Below are 18213 nucleotides of genomic sequence, written 5' to 3' on the forward strand. Positions count from 1 at the left end.
GCAGTGTGTCATGCAGGGCAGCGCGTGGCCCTGGAGGAAGGAGGGGTTGCCTGCTCTGGGTCCCTGACCTAAGTCGCAGCTGTGTGCTCCGGGAGGTAGGGGTCGGTGAGGGTCAGGACCAGCGTGACCTCCTCGTCTCCGCAGGGGACATGAAGCAGCTGAGCGAGGAAGCCAAGCTGCAGCTCTACAAGCTGCTAGAAATCCCCGACCCGGACAGAAACTGGGCGACGCTGGCACAGAAGCTGGGCCTGGGCATCCTGAACCACGCCTTCCGGCTGAGCCCTGCACCAGCCAAGACCCTGATGGACAACTACGAGGTATCGCACTCCCTGCCACCGAACCACCCGGCTGGGCCCCTGTGCTCACTTCATGGCCAGGACAGTCCTCTCCCAGATGGTGGGAAGAAAACCGCTCCCTGCCCAGGCAGGAGAGGACAGGGAGGGGACTCATGCTGTCCACTCATCTCCGGTGTTGAGACACCCGTTTCCAAATACACATGAGGATGCCACCCATGAGACCCCAGGGCTGTCACTAGGCCCGACCCCCAAGCATGCATGGTAGATTGTCCCTGAGGGTGCCCTGGCCATGGCCAGGGATGAGGACTCATCCTGGAGATGACCCAGCCGAGCCACTGCCTCAAGGTCCCCACAGCTAAAAATAAAGGCGGAAACACACAGGGCAAGTTATTTTCTGTTGAAAATGCCATTGTTTGCTGCTGTCTCAGAGGATTCTAGGGCTTTAGCTCGCACAGAGATGCGGTGGGAACCGCGGCCTGGGTACCCTCTCCCTCTCTCTCCCTGTCCAGCTCACTCACTTGCTCTCTCTCACCGTCTCTCTCTCTGACTTCTTCCCTCCTCTCCTCCCCTCTCCTCTCCTCTCCTCCCCTTTCTATCTCTCTGTCTCTCCCTCCTTCCTCTCCCCTTATAGTGAACCACTTCTCTGTGATTTTCTGTTTAGAGGAGCCAAGGCAGGAATCTGGACAGAAAGGCTGTGTGTCCTCGTCGCCCTCTGTGGCCCTGCCCATCCTGCCTGGCTGCGGGTGTCCTGGGGAGGGACACGGGCCGAGCTCTAGACAGTGCTTCCTCTCTCTCCAGGTCTCGGGAGGCACCGTCAAGGAGCTGCTGGAGGCCTTAGCACAGATGGGCTACACGGAAGCCATCGAAGTGATCCAGGCAGCCTGCTGCGGCTCAGGGACCCCCAGCTCCATGAAGGGTACCACGCAGGCCCCCCTGCTGTCCCTGTCAATATCACCGCAGATCGGTAAGGGGACGCTGGGTGCAGCGGGGTGTTCCCGCTCCCTGCTGGTGTGAAGTTTTGGGTCTCAGGATGTGCAGAGGGCAGGGCTGTCCCCACTGTCGCCCTCTGCCCCTCATCACAACCTTGCTCACAGGCGACTGACACGGACAGGTGAGCTACCTAGATTCCCGTCGGTGCCGCACCCAGCAGGTCCTGCAGGGTGAGGCAAACCCACTCTCACTGAAGCAGAGGGACTCAGAGAGGGCACAGTGGAGGGCTGGGGACCATGCCAGACCAGAGCAGCACCCCCAGTTACCCCAGGGACCTGTCCTCAGGGTCCTCTGCATGCTCAGAACACTGACCTGCCCACCACCAGTCACCCCACGAGCGCACATCCATCTGGGACTGGTTCCAGCCACTATCCGGATCCTGCGTCTCCTCCAGGCCTCTGCACTCTAATAGCCCTGCACCCCTGTACCCTTCCCTGGTCCTCATCCTGTGCCCTCGCCACCGCACCCTCAGAAACAATACAGCTGCAGTCTCATCTCTGCCACCAGGGCTCCGCCAGCCCCTCCTCACCCTGCAGGTTAACCCAGCACCTGACCAGTTTCCTCATCTGTAAAACCAAATAGCCAGGTGTGGCAGTGCACACCTATACCCCAGCACCTGGGGGACTGAAGCAGGAGGATCACAAGTTCAAGTCCAGCCTGGTGAATTTAGCATCTTAATGAGACCCTGTGTCCAAGTGAAAAGTTTAAAAGGGTTGGGGATGGAGCTGAGTGTGAAGGCCCTGGGTTCAATCGCTAATACTGAAAACAAAAATGGAAACAGAGAAATAATTCACTCCCCTTTGGCCCTACACCCACTTTAGCTACAGTGTGTCTCTGTTCATCTACACAGCAGAACTTCTCAGAGAGCACTGCAGAGCCTCCTCACCGCTCAGGAGAGCATTCTAGAACCTCCTCATTTCTCAGGAGAGCACTCCAAAGCTGCCTCGCCTCTCAGGAGAGCATTGTAGAGCCTCCTCACCGCTCTGGAGAGTGTTCCGAGGCCTTCTCACTTCTGGCCCTTACTGGGCCCCTCAGTCAGGCCTCCAGCCCTGCCTCCTTCACACACACCAGGGTTCCTTTCTCAGCACGGAATCACACCGGCCCCCACTCCACCGGTCCCCTTGCATTCCTTTTCATACCATCCCCACACTTGCCTCTTACAGCCGCAGCCTCCTGCGTCAAGTCCGAGCCCAACTGACTTCCCTGCACTGAGCTCGAACTCAATGCTGGCTATACCTGTGAGAAGTAGGGCTGTCCTCGGGGTTAGAACAGACTCCGAGAATCCACGTCCCCGCCCACTTGCATCCACATAAAATGAGAAAACCCACTGAAAGGAGGTGAGGTTTATTGTTGGCTCAGGGTTTCCGAGGGCTCTGTCCATGGTCAGCTCAGAGGCAGAACCATCACGGCAGAAGAGAGGGGGCGTAGCAACAAGTCGCCGCCCTTCCAGGTCCCCACCCTAAGACCCTCCTAGCTGCCCCTTCATCTGTGACCTTGTCCTGAATTTGCCCACGAGTGTGGTCAATGCTCTGTGGCTGTCACTTCCCACAGCCCCTCTGGGGAGCTCAGGAGCCTTTGCAGGGATCTTCAGTCCACACTGCATTTCCGGTGCACCTTCCTGGGCCAGGTCATCTCCCCACCCACCCACCCAGTATAGTACTTAGCCCTCCTCCAGGGTGCCCTCCCCACAACAACTCCACCTGGACCACCTGAACTCCTCCTTCCCTGCCTGGACTCCTCCTCCTCGGTCTCTTCCTTCAGCCCATTCTGCACAGTGGTGCGATTGTGTGTGTGTGTGTGCGCGCGCGATTGTGTGTGTGTGTGTGGTGCTGGGATTGAGCCAAGGGCCCTCACACTGGATTATTTTGATACAGGCTCTCACTAAATTGCCCAAGCAGGGCTTAAATTCAACATCCTCTTGCCTCAACCTCCTAGAGTCCTAGGATTAAGAGACATGTAAACCACACCCAGTGGTGTGATTTCTTTTTCCAAGTTAGTGGGCTGATGTGACCTGTCATGTGCTCTCCACACATAGCTCCTTGTCCCACACGTAACAGCCTGGCACCATCTGAAGGTTGGGGAAAGCCACCCTTTAAATGTTGCCCTTGTATGCTCCCAGGGTCACCAGTGTCACCCAGCCCTGGGAAGCTCCTCACCTGCCTGGCTCCCTGTCAAGGTCACCTTGTCAGGGAGGCTCTGGGGGAGCAGCATGGTGTCGCCATGCACTTGCAGGAAGGGGGAGTGTGCCTCCAGGACTCGACTCAGGGCTCAGGCTAGGCCTGGTGCTCTTGGAGTGCAAAGTCTCAAAGAAAACAGTGAATGCTGACAGCTCTTCTGGAAAGCAAACACTAAGCCTTTAATGTGTAATACTCTCGGAACACCTCACAGCACAAAGGAGAAGCTACATTAAGACTGGTTAGTGGGACAAATCCATGTTAAGACAACAGGCATGGCACTGTCATGAAAATCCGAATCCCCCCTACTGGGATGTGATGTATCAGCCTCTCATTGACTCCAGATGGGTCAGCTTTGGACTGCTGTTTTCCTGGCTTCCCCTTCTATATAGGAAATAATTCCCATTGGTCAGATCCCTAAGGCCAGTTGGCAACAATGAGAAGGCAACATCAGTTTCTAGGGTAGACTCATTTTCATCAGAGCCATTTCTGGTTTTTTTGTACTGGGGATCAAACTCAAGACTTCACGCTTGCCAGGCACTTATGCTGTTGAGCTAAATCCCCAGCCCATCTTATTTTCAGGAGACCAGAGTGGCTTCCCTGCTTCCAATGTATTTGCGAATGTTCAGCCACTTCCCCGGTGCGGGGACACACAGCTGATGCAAAGTGAGGAAAATTCAGGCCGTGTCTGGTACATAGGGAGCGGGATTGTCAGAGAGATGAAAACCGCCAAAAAGGGTCTTTTTGGATATTATAGTCCCAGGCACGTCCTGCCCAGTGCCAACGTGGACAACGCTGGCAGTCGGCATAGGCAGAAGGACAGGGTGGGTGACAAGTCCTGCACATGGTGCCCAGCCTCCTCCAGAGCCACACCGAAGGCCGAGGTCCCTGAGTTTCTGCTCTCTCCCTACAGATGAGCTTCGAGACCAGGACAGCATCTGTGACAGCGGCGTGGAGACCTCCTTCCGCAAGCTCAGCTTCACGGAGTCTCTGACGGGCGGTGGCCCCTTGCTAACACTTAACAAAGGTTCGCCCGAATTTGGGCAGCAAGGACCCATAGAAGGCAAGATCTAGCTGCCTCCATGGCCGCGCCATGCAGCCGAAGCCCAAAAGCTCAGCACCTTGCCCAAGAAATGGAAGACCGGGTGTCCAGAGGCACTCAGTAGAGAGGCGACCATGATCATCAGGCCACCGCGGGCCTCTGAGCGTGGCCACCCCGGGTCCTTCACTGAGTCCAGGCTGGGTCCCGTCCAGGCAGGAAGCCCCTGGCAGGCATGGCCCTCGAGGAGCCGACAGTGTTCCTGGGCGAGAGGTGCATCGATGTCACCGCTGCCGCCAGGTCACAGCTGCTTTCTGCTCCATCGCTGCTGCTGCTGCTGCTGCTGCTGCTGCTGCTGTCGCTCTGTTGTGTCCCCAAGCCCCTTCCATGGCCTCCCGGTGCCCTTCTTGCCATTGACAGTTGGTGCACTCAGATACTAAGGAAGGAGGAATCTTTAGATGAGTCGCTTGGTGTGCAGTGAAGGAGGGCCGCACATTTCCCAACGTGCCATCGCTGTGATTCGCAAAGCACGCACTTAGCAATATTTAAACATGGTTCCAATCAGGGCTGAAAGTGGTATCCCCCCGCCCCACCTTTTTCTGCATTTTGGTATTGTAAATATGTTTTTTAGACCAAATACTTTAAAGGAAAAATGTTGGATTTATAAATGCTATTTTTTATTTTACTTTTATAATAAAAGGAAAAGCAAATGGTTGACCTCATGGTGTGATCTCTGCAAAATACTTCTCTAAGATGCCGTCTTCTCAAGTGGAGGCGCAGCCTGGCTCACACAGTCACATCCCTCTTTAGACTTGTTTTTTTGATCTGGAAATAACAAAAAAAAGGAAAAGGAAACCCAAGGTGAAAGCTTGCCCAGGGCTGGCCCAGATCCTCTCCCGTGGACCCCAATCTCTCTGAGGCGAGAAGCGTTGAAATATACCTGGGCCGGGGGCCTGGGGAGGAGCCTTTCTGCAGGAAGCCGTAATGAGCTGCTTTTCCCCAGGGGCTGGAAATTAGGAGGAAAGAAATCTCGCTTAGGAATGAGAGGCAAAGGTACACACCACCTGTGCAGCCCGCTCCCCTCGTCTGAATTGTAGGACTGCTGCGGTGGTGGAGTGCGAGGCAAGTGCTCCCACTGATCACCTCCCCGCCCCGGACTTCGCTAACAAGCCCTGGCTGCCACTGCAGAGCCTGTGTGCCCAGCTCCGAGGCAGCCTCCGCACAAGCCTCGTCCTGTGGGTGGAGGAGAGCCATGTGGGCCCAAGGTCCCTGCCATGTGTCTGTTCACCCCCTCCACAGCTCTTAGTCTCAGGGTTACTCCAAATAAATATCCCTCACCCCAGTCTCCATCTCAGAGGACCCAGCCTTCCCAGATGTTGGGAATCATGCAGAACAATTTTGCACAACATCATTAAGTCACTTCTTTAATCAAATGAACGGGATATGGAGATTTATCCCCAGCTTACAAAGCAGAAAACTGAGGCTTAGGGTTCAAAGCAGACTATCTGGCTTTATAGCCGTTCTGGCCAGCTCCTGAGCTCATGGACTGGGGTGCTGTCTTGGTAGGATACAAAGGTAGATAAAAATAATTGAGTCCAGAAGTCCAGAAGTAAACTCCAAAATACACAGGAGTGCATTATACGATCAATGAATGAGAAAATACGGTTATTCAGTACACAGATGTCCCCGGTAATGAGTCAGCTGGAGCAGGAATTGTGAATAAAGAGACCTAAAGCAGAAACAGCCCTGCTAAGTCAGGCTTTACTCTATGCTGGGAAAACAGTTTGGGTTCTGCAGTTTACAGTGTGTCACGGACTCCTCGTTTGGCTGGATTCTGTTCCCATGACAAGGTCATTCAGTGACTTGGTTGCTACATGAGGAAATTACATTACACTGTGCACATTACAATATTCAGAACAAAGAAATGGCCAGAGGAAACTCCAACTTGGTGACTTTGCTTTTTATTTATATCGCCCTTACATGCAGTACTGTAATATATAAAAGAACATAAAACTACAGTACTGTACTGGGCAGTATGGTCAGCAGAACTTACAGTACCGCACTCAGAAGAAGCCACCCTGAGGCCCCGCCGCTCACCTTCCCATGGTCAGCTGGGAGGCAGGTCAGAAGTCCGAACCCGCTACACGGGTGGGTCAAATCAGGACTGTTGTAAATAAAATCTTTAAGACATTCTACTGTTCTCTACGTTGGTTTCTATGCGGAGATGGTCCTGAAAATGAGAGTGGCTGATAAAAAGAAAACGATAGAGACAACTATGGGATGGGGGTGGGACTGGTCTCCAGGGCTGAAGCCTGGATTACAATTTTCTCTGGACTTCTATTAGAGTCTTCTCTTACCAAAGAACAGAAGCCAGGGAAATGGAGGGGTGAAGTTCAGGTAATTGAGATCTTAATTGTTCACCCCAGGGGCCATCTCTGGCTATATCTGGCTTTTGCGTTTATTGTTCTTTTGCACACCTTTTAGCAAAGCATCTTGTGCTGGCCCAGCAGCATTCCACTGAGACTAAGGTCCCACATTCATTACCGCAAACACGGTGCATGTGTAAGATCTCCTCCAGATGGATCAGGGCCTAGCAGAGCGCAAAGCCCCTGGGGTAACCTTAGGCCAAACTAGTTTAAAATCATCTGTGACTCAGCTTTCTATTCCCTTGCTATTTTCTTCACCCCTGTGATTCTAGTTTTTTGAGAACTGCTTCTCTAACACTGTCTTTGTCACTTACTTGTCACTGGAACCGATAAGCAACATCCACACTTAAAAGAGGTTTATTTGGGCTCACAGTTTATAGAGGTTTCAGTCCACTGTCGCCTGACACAGGCAGACAGCATGTGGAAGGGTCTGCTGGCTCCCTAGGTGGCAGTTGGTCATTGTCCCTTGGGCCACAATAGGACCCTCCCATCAAGGAGACAAGGCTGCCTTCTCCCCTGAGAGTGTGGGTGTGTGTCAGGGGCAGGAGAGGGGCAAAATGACTTTCCAGCCTGGTCACAAAACATAGCACAACTCTGCCCAGCCCTGTGAAGTACCCTCTCCTCGAACCCAGCCACTGTGCTCTGAAGGAGCCTCGTGGCCACCTCCAGAAGCCAGCGCGTGGACCCCAGCATGAGCAGGAGCCCCAGCCCAAGGCCCTGTCGGCCTTCATGCTGCTGGGCTGTCATGGGACACAAGCTGTTTTGCGGCAAATCACAGTCCCATGACACTTGTGGCCCAGGTGGGTGGACTGTCCTCCTGGACAGCCCCAGGCCAGCATCCATTCTATACAGAAGCCCAGCTGGGAAGGAAGACAGACCAGCCCCCTCAGCTCCCCTCTCCAGCTGCCTCCCCGGCTCCCACAGCTTCCCCCCACCCCCCACCCCCAGAGCCGCAGAGTGCCCCGGAAGTGGAGGTCTGCAGAGCCACAGAGCACCTGGAGCGCCACCCGCTGGCTGCTCAGCTGGAACCTGCATAAAGACAGCTTCCTCAGAACCTGGGCATCTTTTAAGTCTCTGCCCTCAGAGGCCAGGCAGAACCAGACCTGCTCCAGATCCGGATTCACGTCCTCTGGAAGCACCATAGTGCTTTGGGTGCTCCTCACTGTCCAGTTCCCTGCAGTCCTTCTGGGGGGCACCTTGTGGGTTTTCACAGGAGAGCCCAGGCAGGGCATCTGACACAGTTGGAGGTCTCCAGTACTGATCCCGAAGACGCTCCTCCAGGGGCCACATCCAACCCCATGCTATGGCAAGGACAGGGAATGAGGCTGCACCGTGCACCCCAACTCCAACCCAGGGCCACCTGTCCCCTGAGGATGTCTAAAAGGTCCTTGGAAGAAAGGACACTGTCCCTACAAGAAAAAGGAAGAATGTACCCAGATCTACAGGATGGCAGCATCACAGTGCTCCAAGCCCAGCACAGAGCAAACCCGGAATGTGGCTAAAAGCACCTCCGTGACTCAGTCTCCCCTACTAAAAGCCCACATGCTTAAGCAGGAATCACTGCCTACTTCCTCCTTCTTGACCTGTACTTTCCAGGGCTGTTCTCTTTCTTCTTGTGTGTCCCCAAGAAGAGGACATGGGCAGCACAGGGCCGGACAGGACATGGCTCGAATGCCCATGACTTGGGCTAGATGGGATCTACAATCGCTTGCCTGAGGGCTGGGACTGGAGCATCATACACAAAGCCCTGGGTTTCAGTCCAGTACCAACAAATATGTCCATAAACAAATACAGGCACAAGTATAGTGGCACATGACTGTAATCCCACACTGAAGAAAGAAAGAAAAGAAAAGAAATAAAGAAAGAAAGAAAGAAAGAAAAAGAAAAAAGAAAGAATCTTGCTATTTTGCTCCACGCAGGAACTGGGTGACCAGTACACACTCGGCACTGGCCTATTTCCAGCCCCTCTGACCTCACAGCAGCCCCTGCGGGCCAGGGCTGACGGCTGCATCTCACAGGGGAAAAACCCAGGGCCTGGTGAGTGGGGCTGCTGCGCACAGCCACACAGCCAGGAAGCCTCGGCAGGAGCTTGGCCTGGAGGACGTTGCACTGGACGCTGGCCCTGCTGGGACCCTGGCCCAGGACCCAGGTACACTACCAGCCATGGGGCCATACTTGTTAATCAAATTATTGTGCTCTTCAAAACAAATTTAACCTGGCAGGTGACAGAGACTCCTATCTATTCCAGCCTAGACCTGACCTCACAGTGATCCTCCTGCCTCAGCCTCCTGAGTGCTGGGATTACAGGGGTGCACCTCATACCCAGCAACACCTGGCTTATTATTCCTTTTTACCACAAATGAAAAAAAATTAAACACAGAAGTTAAGTAGCTTCATTAAAGCTTCTTCACTGCAGAACTTCTGGGCAAACTCCCACCAGTACATGTCAAAGCTCACCTCCTGCGCAGCTGAAAGAGGCTGTGATGGAAGAGGAGGGCACCCTTCTCCCTGCAAGGCCCAGCCTCAGGCCCAGGGAAGAGCCCGGCTCCCCAGGAGCAGACTGGCGGCCTGCGCTCACTTTCCTTCTACACAGAACCCAATGTTTCCCTGGGTTAAGGCCAGCGCCTCCACCCAACGAGTCCACTCGCTGCCGGTCCAATTCCTGCCCAGCAATGCAACTGCCAGCACAGCAAACCCTTCTGAGTCTCGGCTGAGATCCCAAGGCTGCCCACTTACCAAGCGGACACGAATCCCCAGCACGACATCTGCAGCAGGATCCCCCCAGTCTCGCATGAGCATCAAGTTGGCAGTGCAATTTATAGTTTTTATTTCTAGGTAATTTCAGATCATAGAAAAACTGCAAAAATTTCACATAGCTTTACTCTCATTCACTATGTGTTAACATTTTGTGCCATTATGGTTCTTAACAAGGTAAAGTTGTAAACGTGATACTAAGTAATAAAAAATTTTAAAACAATGATAGTTCATCGATACAAAGGAATGATATAAATGCTTGAACATTACTCTGGCACCAGGGCTGACAAGCCTGCATCTAATTCGTTTCTTTGAGCCGGAAAACTCTGGATTTGGCCACATCTGAAGCCCACACACATTCTAGTATCACGACATCCAAAATTTCCAATGCCCACAGTGATTTCAATGCCAGCTTATTTTTCAGAGGGTCTCTCTAAGCGTCTTATGAAAAATAAATTATTATCACTAAGGCACTATTTTAAATTTTTTAAGGAGAACAAAACCCAACAGTACAAAACAGAATAAAGCCAATCAAAACAAAGCAGTGGGGGCTGGGGATTTAGCTCAGCAGCATAAGCACCTGCCTTGCAATCAGGCGGCCATGAGTTCGATCCCCGGTACCAATAAAAAAAATAAAAACTAATCAAAACAGCATTGAATAAAACAAAACAATACATCGGAACAAAACAATAATATTGGATTTCAAATACAAGACAGAAAGGAATCCCCCATACTTGCCACATTGCAAACTCATCCTAATAGATGCTTACACTACTGGCCTTGGTCCTACAAAGCCAGGCAAATGATACAAGCATTTAGCTGCTTTTGTACCTCATTCACTTGAGGGAAAGGTAATCTGGCTTCTCTTCCTGGGCCCTGGGCCCTGGTTTGCCCAAGGCATTATTTTATATAATCACTCAAAATAAAAAAGAATCTTATCCCCAAATGGTAACCAAACAACAACAGTCATCCCCTAAACAGTCTGGGAACAAAGAACAACGGGGCCGTCACCAAGAACTCTCTCTCTGAAGACCGAACCCCCAATGACCAGGTAATCCAGGGAGATTCTTCAGCAGGATGGAAGCAGAGGGGAGGGGAGGGGCTGGAAAGGAAGAGATGTGTCATGTGCGACACCCGCTATGGGCGTCATATCACGTACTGCAAACGAGCTAATAAAATCAAAAATTAAGAACAGTACTTCTCGATGCTGACTATGAAAGGTCTGCAGGAGCTCACAGCTCCCATGTGGCTCCCTACAGACCCTCCACTGTTCCCTTCCCACGCCTTCTGGAAAGGCCCCAGTGGCAGCACCTTCGGGGCTAACTCAGACACAGCCCGGGCAGGTCCAGGGACGCCCAGGTGCGGTTCCGCCTGAAGACCCCTCAGTAAATGTCTGTCAGGGAAGTCACACGAAGAGACTGCTGCAGGTCACTCTTGCTGGTAGGCGCCCACGGGTGAAAGAGAACAGTCCGTGTCTTCTCAGTCATAAGGAAACCATTGTCGCTGAACCTCCCCGGGATGCTTCCTACATCCAGCCACACGAAGGGCGCCACAGCCGACGTCTCCAGGTCAAAGGCAAAGGTGTCACCTCGCTGTGAGATGGTGGCCTGGAAAAAAGGAATTCCCGGGTGGGTGACGGAGGGGCCAGGAACCTAACACCAGCCGGCGGACATCGTGCACCAGGGAGGCGCCTCCCAGCACCTCCTCCAGCCGTGCTGAAGTTAGATACTTGAAAAACTGACTTCAGTCCGTGGGAAATGACCAAATGGTGATTTCAAACCAAGGAAATGCAAGGCTCCCAGCACTAAACAGAGCATTTCACAAGCACATTACAGCAATCTCTGATTGCTTTTCTCCAAGCAGGAAAGGACCCTGTGGCATAAGAGGGGTGGCTTTAGTGGCCTAACGGCACCTCTGGACCTGGCTACAGACAAGGCCACAGCTGACCTCAAGGCTCTGAAGCCTGTGCCATCTGAGTATGGGGCTGTGGGTGTGTGTGGACTGCAGGACAGCTTGTACCACGTGTGAATCCCACACAATCTGGGTGAGGTAGCTGCAGTGAGCCAGGAGGCTCATTTCACCTATCTGGCAATTCACACAGCAGAGGGTGCTGAGCTGTACCCCAAAGGTGCCACTGTGAGGACAGAGTCACAGTGTCCTGGGCATTCACCAGTGCTCCTGTCACTACACAGCTCGACATGCAGACATGGGGTGGGCAAAGAGGATGGCGAATGCTGACATTTAAAATGTTCATTATCAAAAAGGACACATGACCAAAAACGACCCCCAAACCCTCCCCTCGGTTCAGACACTGGTCACATCATCCTTGCAACCTCCAGAAGCAGTGCAGGAGTCCTCCTTCCTGAGCGTCTCCATGAGCTGCGATCAAAACCACAGCAAATGCAGCTGCCAGCTGTCATCCAGCAGAAGGTGGGTTGGGAAGACACAACGCTGTCCTCCTCCACCTCATTCAACGGGTCTCTCACCATGCATCTCTGGCTCTCCCCCAAAGTCAAAAAGACCATGAAAGGGGAACAGTTCAGGGAACGGAGGCAGCCACACAGCATAACTAAAGACACTACGGAATAGGACTTCGAGAACCGCTTCAGAAGCGGCAGGAGCAATGGGGCGTTTCGAGCAAGAGGGAGGATTCCAAGGGGACTCATGCCAACGTGTCTTTACTGAAATAATTATTCTTGGATCACACCTCATCCATGCTACGCCACAGGGTCTTTCATTATATGTTACATAAACTTCTTCAAAGGGCACTTTTTACTATAGATAACTCAGCCTGAAGGCACCTCTATGATTATCATTCCAGGACCTCAAGTTATAAAAAGAAAAGCTGCACTGATAGCAGCACAAAAGACATGTGACAAAGTGCGCTGGGGATACCTGCAGGGGCAAAGACCCAGCCTCGGGGTAGACGCTGAACCCCCAAGACGCCTTTCCCCTGCTGTCGTGAAGATGAGGCAGCCGCAGGGACAAAGCCACCCCGCTGCCCCGGCTGGCCCAGAGCCCAGGAGGCTGGGGCACCCCACCCCTCCTGCTGCTGGACCCTTGGCCTCCCGGAGAGGGGCAGCAAGTGCTCTGCCCACCCCAGCTCCGAGCAATGATGACAAACACCAGGGTTACTCTGGGATGAACAGGGCTAACCAGAACACAAGTGAGGAAAGACAAGAAGCCCTGGCTGAAGAAATAAGAAACATTTTCCAAGCCATCCAGTTAGAAACTAAAGCTCTGTTCAGTCACAGTGTTGCTTGTTTTAGTTTTCTCTTTCTGGGGAAAAAAAAGCTATGTAAGTGTACATTACCTCTTTCCTATCTGTTCTACCTCAGTCATTGCTGAGGACCTGGGCATCACTAGGTGAGTGTCTCACTACTAATTTGGGAAGAAGTATGTTTTCAGACCTTATGCCATTTTCAATAAAAAATCCTGCAAGGACAATGTGTGTTTATAGGATTATCTCTAAAGCCATTTTTAAGAAGCTTTCTCAATGAAATAAAAGTATAAAATGAATTTAAAAAACAAGTAAATTTGAAATTTATTACAAACAGAAAATGAGGGCCAGAAATATAGGTTTAGTGGCGCAAATGCCTGCCTGGCAATGAGAGGTCATGAGTTTGGGCCCTGGTATCCTCCTCCAAAAGAAAGGAATGTTCCAGAAAAATACTGTCACCTACTAGGTGGGAGAAGGAGAGTCAAGGCCCATGCCCTCCAGGGGCACAAGTTTTATAGCAGCACAGCCTAAATAGCTTGTTTCTTTCCTTGGCAATTACAGACATCTAGTGATTAAGACCAGGCACACAGTGCTTAACAGACCTCAAAGCTAGGGTGCAGGACCTCGAGCTGCCGATTAGGCTCAGGATGGATGGAGCAGAGGCTGGTACCTTGGGGCCGTCATGAAGGTCAGAGAGGATGCAGCAAAGCACCTGGTTAATGGTGCGGGACCCATGGGGTGCAGTCAATGTGAGGCTGGAGTGGCAAATGAACCCCTGGTCAAACCCTTCCAGCCAGTGAAAACCCTCTGGTGTGGCCCCCAGGCCACAGGTCACCCCAGCACCACGAAGGAGGTGTGCAGCTAGGATGCAGCCCATGTGTGGCCCTGGCTTACCGTGATGTGAGCCTTGAGCAGCCCCTCGGCGTCCTTCAGGGAGGACAGGAAGTGATAGTTGACTGGGCTCACAACCTCGCCGCCAGCTGAGAGATGGAAGGAGAGCACGCAGCCTGGCCGGGTGCAGTTCCCACACCTGCTCAGCAGGCGGGCCACCGGCTCACTGTAGAGACGGGTGGCGGCCCCGGCCTTCACCACCAAGGGCTCTGTGGTCTGGGCACACTGGGGCTGCAGGGAGCGCCAGGAGTGCACCGTCAGCTGTGGGAGGAAGCAGGAAGGGGCAGCACTGAGTGTGGGGACAGTCACTGCAGTGGAAGCAGCATGCCTGTGAGGGGACGGCAAAGCTGGGTCTTAATCCCAGGCTGCTGCATGCTGGTCCCGTGTGAGACTCCCCAGGCCACCCAGCCTAGGTTTCTTCACGTGGAAAGGAGACAGGCGCCCACACAGGCTTCACAGGCAGTGCTGAGAGCTGGAAAAGCAGCCACAGGAGGCCATGAGGTACCCCTTACATGGCCATCTCCAGGGTGGCCAGTGTCCTCCAGGGTGGCTGTCTAACACATCTTAAACTTGTGATAAATGGAAATTCATTTTTGAAACTACCCCCTTCCGGATCATCTCTCTGACTTCAACTTTAACAGACCGAGTCTAACCAGTTCTTTTTGTAAAGTTTGGACTGCTGCTTGTGTCTCATAATTATAAATAAGCTCACGCGTGTAAGCCCTTTGCAGTTACGTAACTGGGGTGACACACACTTCGTAGACACCTCCAGGGACAGACACCAGCTCGCCAAGCAGTCCTGGAGCACATGGCAGCACCTTAACCTGTCTGCTACCCAAAGCCTACTCTGACCCCGGGGACAGCACATTTTCCACCACAGGCACTAAAAACATTTGATACAAATTCATTTCCTTCCTGTTTGTCCCCAAAGCATTAAAGAGCTGACTTCCAACCCACTATGTCCAAGAGCAAGGGTCCTGGTGACTCACAGTGAGCGTCACATTCCGGTCCTCGTGCAGGTCGGATACGCCGTGAATGTAAATCACGTCCCTGTCCTCGAAGCCCACGGGCAGCAGCGGGTGGAAGAAATGCCTGGCGAGGTAGTGCAGCATCTTCCACTTGCCGCCGTACTCTGCGGACAGTGAGGAGCTCGGGGGTCCGGCCAGCTGGCAGAGTCCTGTCCCCGCCTCCCCACGGCCGGCCACGGGGCTGGCAGGAGTCCCCAGGTGAGGGAGCTGGAGGCCTACACACCGTCAGGACTCGGGCCTCCTGGCACCCTGTCCTGTCACTCCGGCCCTCCTTCATTTCCAGCCCAAAGCTATGATCTCACTCCTGTCTGCACTTCCCTCAGGTCACTCCAGGGGAAGGCCGAAGGTTCCATTTCTAACAGCTACCCCCAGGAGATGGGATCCCTCACACTACAAGCTCTGTGCAATCTCTCACCTGCTGCTCGTGAACCGGAAGGCTGCCGGCTCCACCAGCAGGCAGGGTGGATCTCTGACTCTATCACCCTCCTGCCACTGAAGTAAACAGTGTAATAAAGAAGAGCTTACAGAGCAACTGAGGCAGAGGACGGAGCACTTCAGCAGCTAAGTGGGCCGATCTTCCCTGGACACCTTTCCTGCACTGAAGTAGAGATGTTCACAGCCAAGCCCCCTCGGCCCTGGGAATGCCCTTTTATATATTCACATTCTATGCACTAATTGCAAGGCACATGGCTGGGACATCATGTCCAGATGTGACTGTGACTGCAGACGCAGCGCTCAGAGCCCCCTTTGGGGGTCAGGGTGTGGTGTCCAGTGATTGGTTAGGAGCCACCCTAGAGACTGAAGGGGCACCGCCCGTCTATATTTGGTCCTTGGCTCCTCTCTGCTTCCCAGCTGCCATGGGGTGAGCATCTGTCTTCTGCCAGCCCTTCGGCCTTGATGGATATGCCTTGGAGCTAGCTGAGCATGGCCCGAATCCCTGAGACTGTGAGCCAGACTGCACTTCTCCTCCTCTAAATTCTGGGTATTAGGTATTGTGTCCCAGTGATGACTAATATAAATGCCTGCTAAGGCCGAGGAGACATTGCTGACGTGAGGGGACTGCGGATCGCACACCAGATCCTACAGCCTCTTGGGCCCAGCTCTGCCTCGATTCATCTGACCCTTCAAGCTCTGTGCAATCTTAGTCTGACTCCCTTTAGGTCTTGCTTCTCTCCCTGATATAGAGGACACTGAAGCTCTTACCTAGAGAGGACCAAGAAGGAGCCGGCCAGATGTCATTCAGCTGCCAGTAGAGCGCCCCCATGGTGTGGCCCTCACCAGCCACTATCTCGCTACGGCTGCGACGGTAGAACTCGGTCTCTGTTTTGATGCACTGGGCCTGCGTCACCTGATCAAGGGAGACATCCACACACATAGCTGTTATTGTGAGACTAGGCTGTCCAGAACACACAGAATTACAGCATGAGGGGCTTTTTTTAGAGAAAACTGGATGCAATAGGGAATCTGATGAGCAATAGGAATTCAGCTATTATACTAGGTATGGACTAGCCGCTGGGAGTGACAGCAGCTGCTGTGGCACCAGGTCTGTTTGGGAGGCGTGGTGATGGATTTGTTGTAACAGAGGGTGATAGCTAGGTGTGGTGGCATATAGCTGTAATCCCAGTGCTCGGGAGGCTGAGACAGAAGGACCATCTTGAATCGGAAGCCAGTCTGGGATACATAGCAAGCCCCTATCTCAAAACACAAGTACCAAAAAATAAGTGACAAAAGGCCACCTTATGAATAGAAGCAATCACAAGGGGCACGGGCTGTGCTGAGGAGTCTCTGATGGAAACGGGGGTGCTAAAGTCATGCTTGTTATCCATGGTGAAGAAAGGCACTTGGCCCATGTCCAGAGGTTGAGGGAGGCCGAGTTAACAGGTGATGGATTACTTCAAAGCAGTGAATTTCAAAGCAGCAAAGCCCTCAGGGTGCAGGTTGGGCATCTGCTTTTAGCCAGATTTACAGAAAAAATCAGCAACCAAGAGCAGAAAAAACTGAAAAGTGTGAGGCTGGGCAGCACAGGAGCCGTGGAGGATACGGTCGATAATTCAGGTGCTCTGCACTGAGACAACAGCAAAGCAGCCTTCAGGCATTTCAGGGATTGGCAAGGTCGGCAGGTTCAGAGACACAGAACACCAGAACAATGATGCAATTTCCGTTCCGTGATTGCCCACAGTTTTGGTTCAATGATTCTCTTTTGAGAAAAGAACCCCAAAGTCCTTGCTCACCCCAAATCGCTCAGGCCAGCAAGGCACTCAGAGACCACTGCAGCCATGGCTCAAGCAGCCCAGGCACAGCTCAGGCCAGCAGCAGGCCCTGCATGGTCCACAAGACACAGCTGTCACAGGCACAAAATGTGAGGGTCAAAGGGTCATGGAGGCTTCTGGCTGGGGGGGCCAGGTGGTGTGCCGCAGGCAGAGTCCACAGGCTGCAGCTCCCGACAGGATGCAAGCAGAGCTGGCTGAGAGACAGCTAACAGTGGGCCAGCAGAAGCAGGGCTGTCCATGCCCAAGGAGCTCACATCCACCCATGGTGGGCCCTGGTGCTAGACATAGTGTTAGCAGTGCTGGGGTTTGGTCTTCCTTGGGTCTGATTCTCTGGTCTCTGTCATTGAGGGAGGACAGAGTTTCCTTGTTGAACAACCTGCATGTTTAACAGTTCTTCAAACTTACAACCTGCTGCTCACACTTAGGACCCATCTTTTTTTGTACAGACCTGTACATCTTGTTGATAAAGCCTAAAAGTCTCTTTTTGTAGAGTATCCCTTGTTTATGCAGTACTGTGACTTTTGCTGATGGTATTGTCCAGTACAGTCTCACTTTTATGTTCTGATATATGTTACAGCACTACATGTAAAAGTTATGCAAATAAAAGCAAAGTCTCCAACTGGAGCTTCCCGTGACCACCTCTTTGGTCTGAACGTTGTAATGCACAGACTGTATAACCTCCTGATTTAGCTCCAGTTCACTTAATGACCTCGTCGCAGGAATGGAACTGGTCATTAAATGAGCAGACTGTGTGTCAGTCGTTCTTGCACTTACAGATGCTCACAGCAGAGTCTGCCTCAAGCCCCAGAGGAGACCTGGACTTGGAGTTTTGAACAAGGCTGGAACTGTTAAGACTTTGGGGTTCTGCCGATGGATTCAGTGCATGCTGCACTAGGAGACAGACATGAACCCTTGGGGTGAGGGCCAACATGCTATGGTTTGGATGTGTCCCCCAGAGGTCCCCTGGAGAAGGCTGGCCCCAGCGTGGCACTGCCAGGTGATGAAAACCTCAAGCAGCAGGGCCTGGGTCACAGGGTCTTCCAGTCCCAGGGTGGCCTCTCCCTCTCTCCAGCACTCACTGCTGCACTCTTTCGATAATGTGCCAACCTGCATGAGCCATAATCC

At 52.8% G+C, this 18213-nt stretch overlaps 2 protein-coding genes across 6 annotated transcripts in view; one reads left to right on the top strand and one right to left on the bottom strand.

Moving 5' to 3' along the window:
- The window catches only part of Nfkb1 (nuclear factor kappa B subunit 1), a 102679-nt gene extending 97463 nt beyond the window's left edge, over positions 1-5216 (top strand). For all 4 annotated transcript variants that reach the window (XM_063260557.1, XM_003468027.5, XM_063260558.1 and 1 more), the window contains exons 22-24: positions 145-317; positions 1095-1260; positions 4374-5216. In XM_063260557.1, coding sequence (XP_063116627.1) covers positions 145-317; positions 1095-1260; positions 4374-4534 — 500 coding nt within the window. In that variant the 3' untranslated portion in view covers positions 4535-5216. The remainder of the gene's footprint in view (positions 1-144; positions 318-1094; positions 1261-4373) is intronic.
- Positions 5217-9728: 4512 nt separating this feature from the next.
- Manba (mannosidase beta) overlaps positions 9729-18213 on the bottom strand; it is an 82939-nt gene continuing 74454 nt past the window's right edge. For both annotated transcript variants that reach the window (XM_063260559.1, XM_063260560.1), the window contains 4 exons: positions 16022-16166; positions 14780-14922; positions 13794-14051; positions 9729-11286 (listed from right to left, as the gene is read on the bottom strand). In XM_063260559.1, coding sequence (XP_063116629.1) covers positions 11062-11286; positions 13794-14051; positions 14780-14922; positions 16022-16166 — 771 coding nt within the window. In that variant the 3' untranslated portion in view covers positions 9729-11061. The remainder of the gene's footprint in view (positions 11287-13793; positions 14052-14779; positions 14923-16021; positions 16167-18213) is intronic.

The sequence above is a fragment of the Cavia porcellus genome, unplaced genomic scaffold (assembly GCF_034190915.1).
Source record: "Cavia porcellus strain 051 isolate PalLab524CR breed Dunkin Hartley unplaced genomic scaffold, mCavPor4.1 scaffold_14, whole genome shotgun sequence".
Lineage (NCBI taxonomy): Eukaryota > Metazoa > Chordata > Mammalia > Rodentia > Caviidae > Cavia > Cavia porcellus.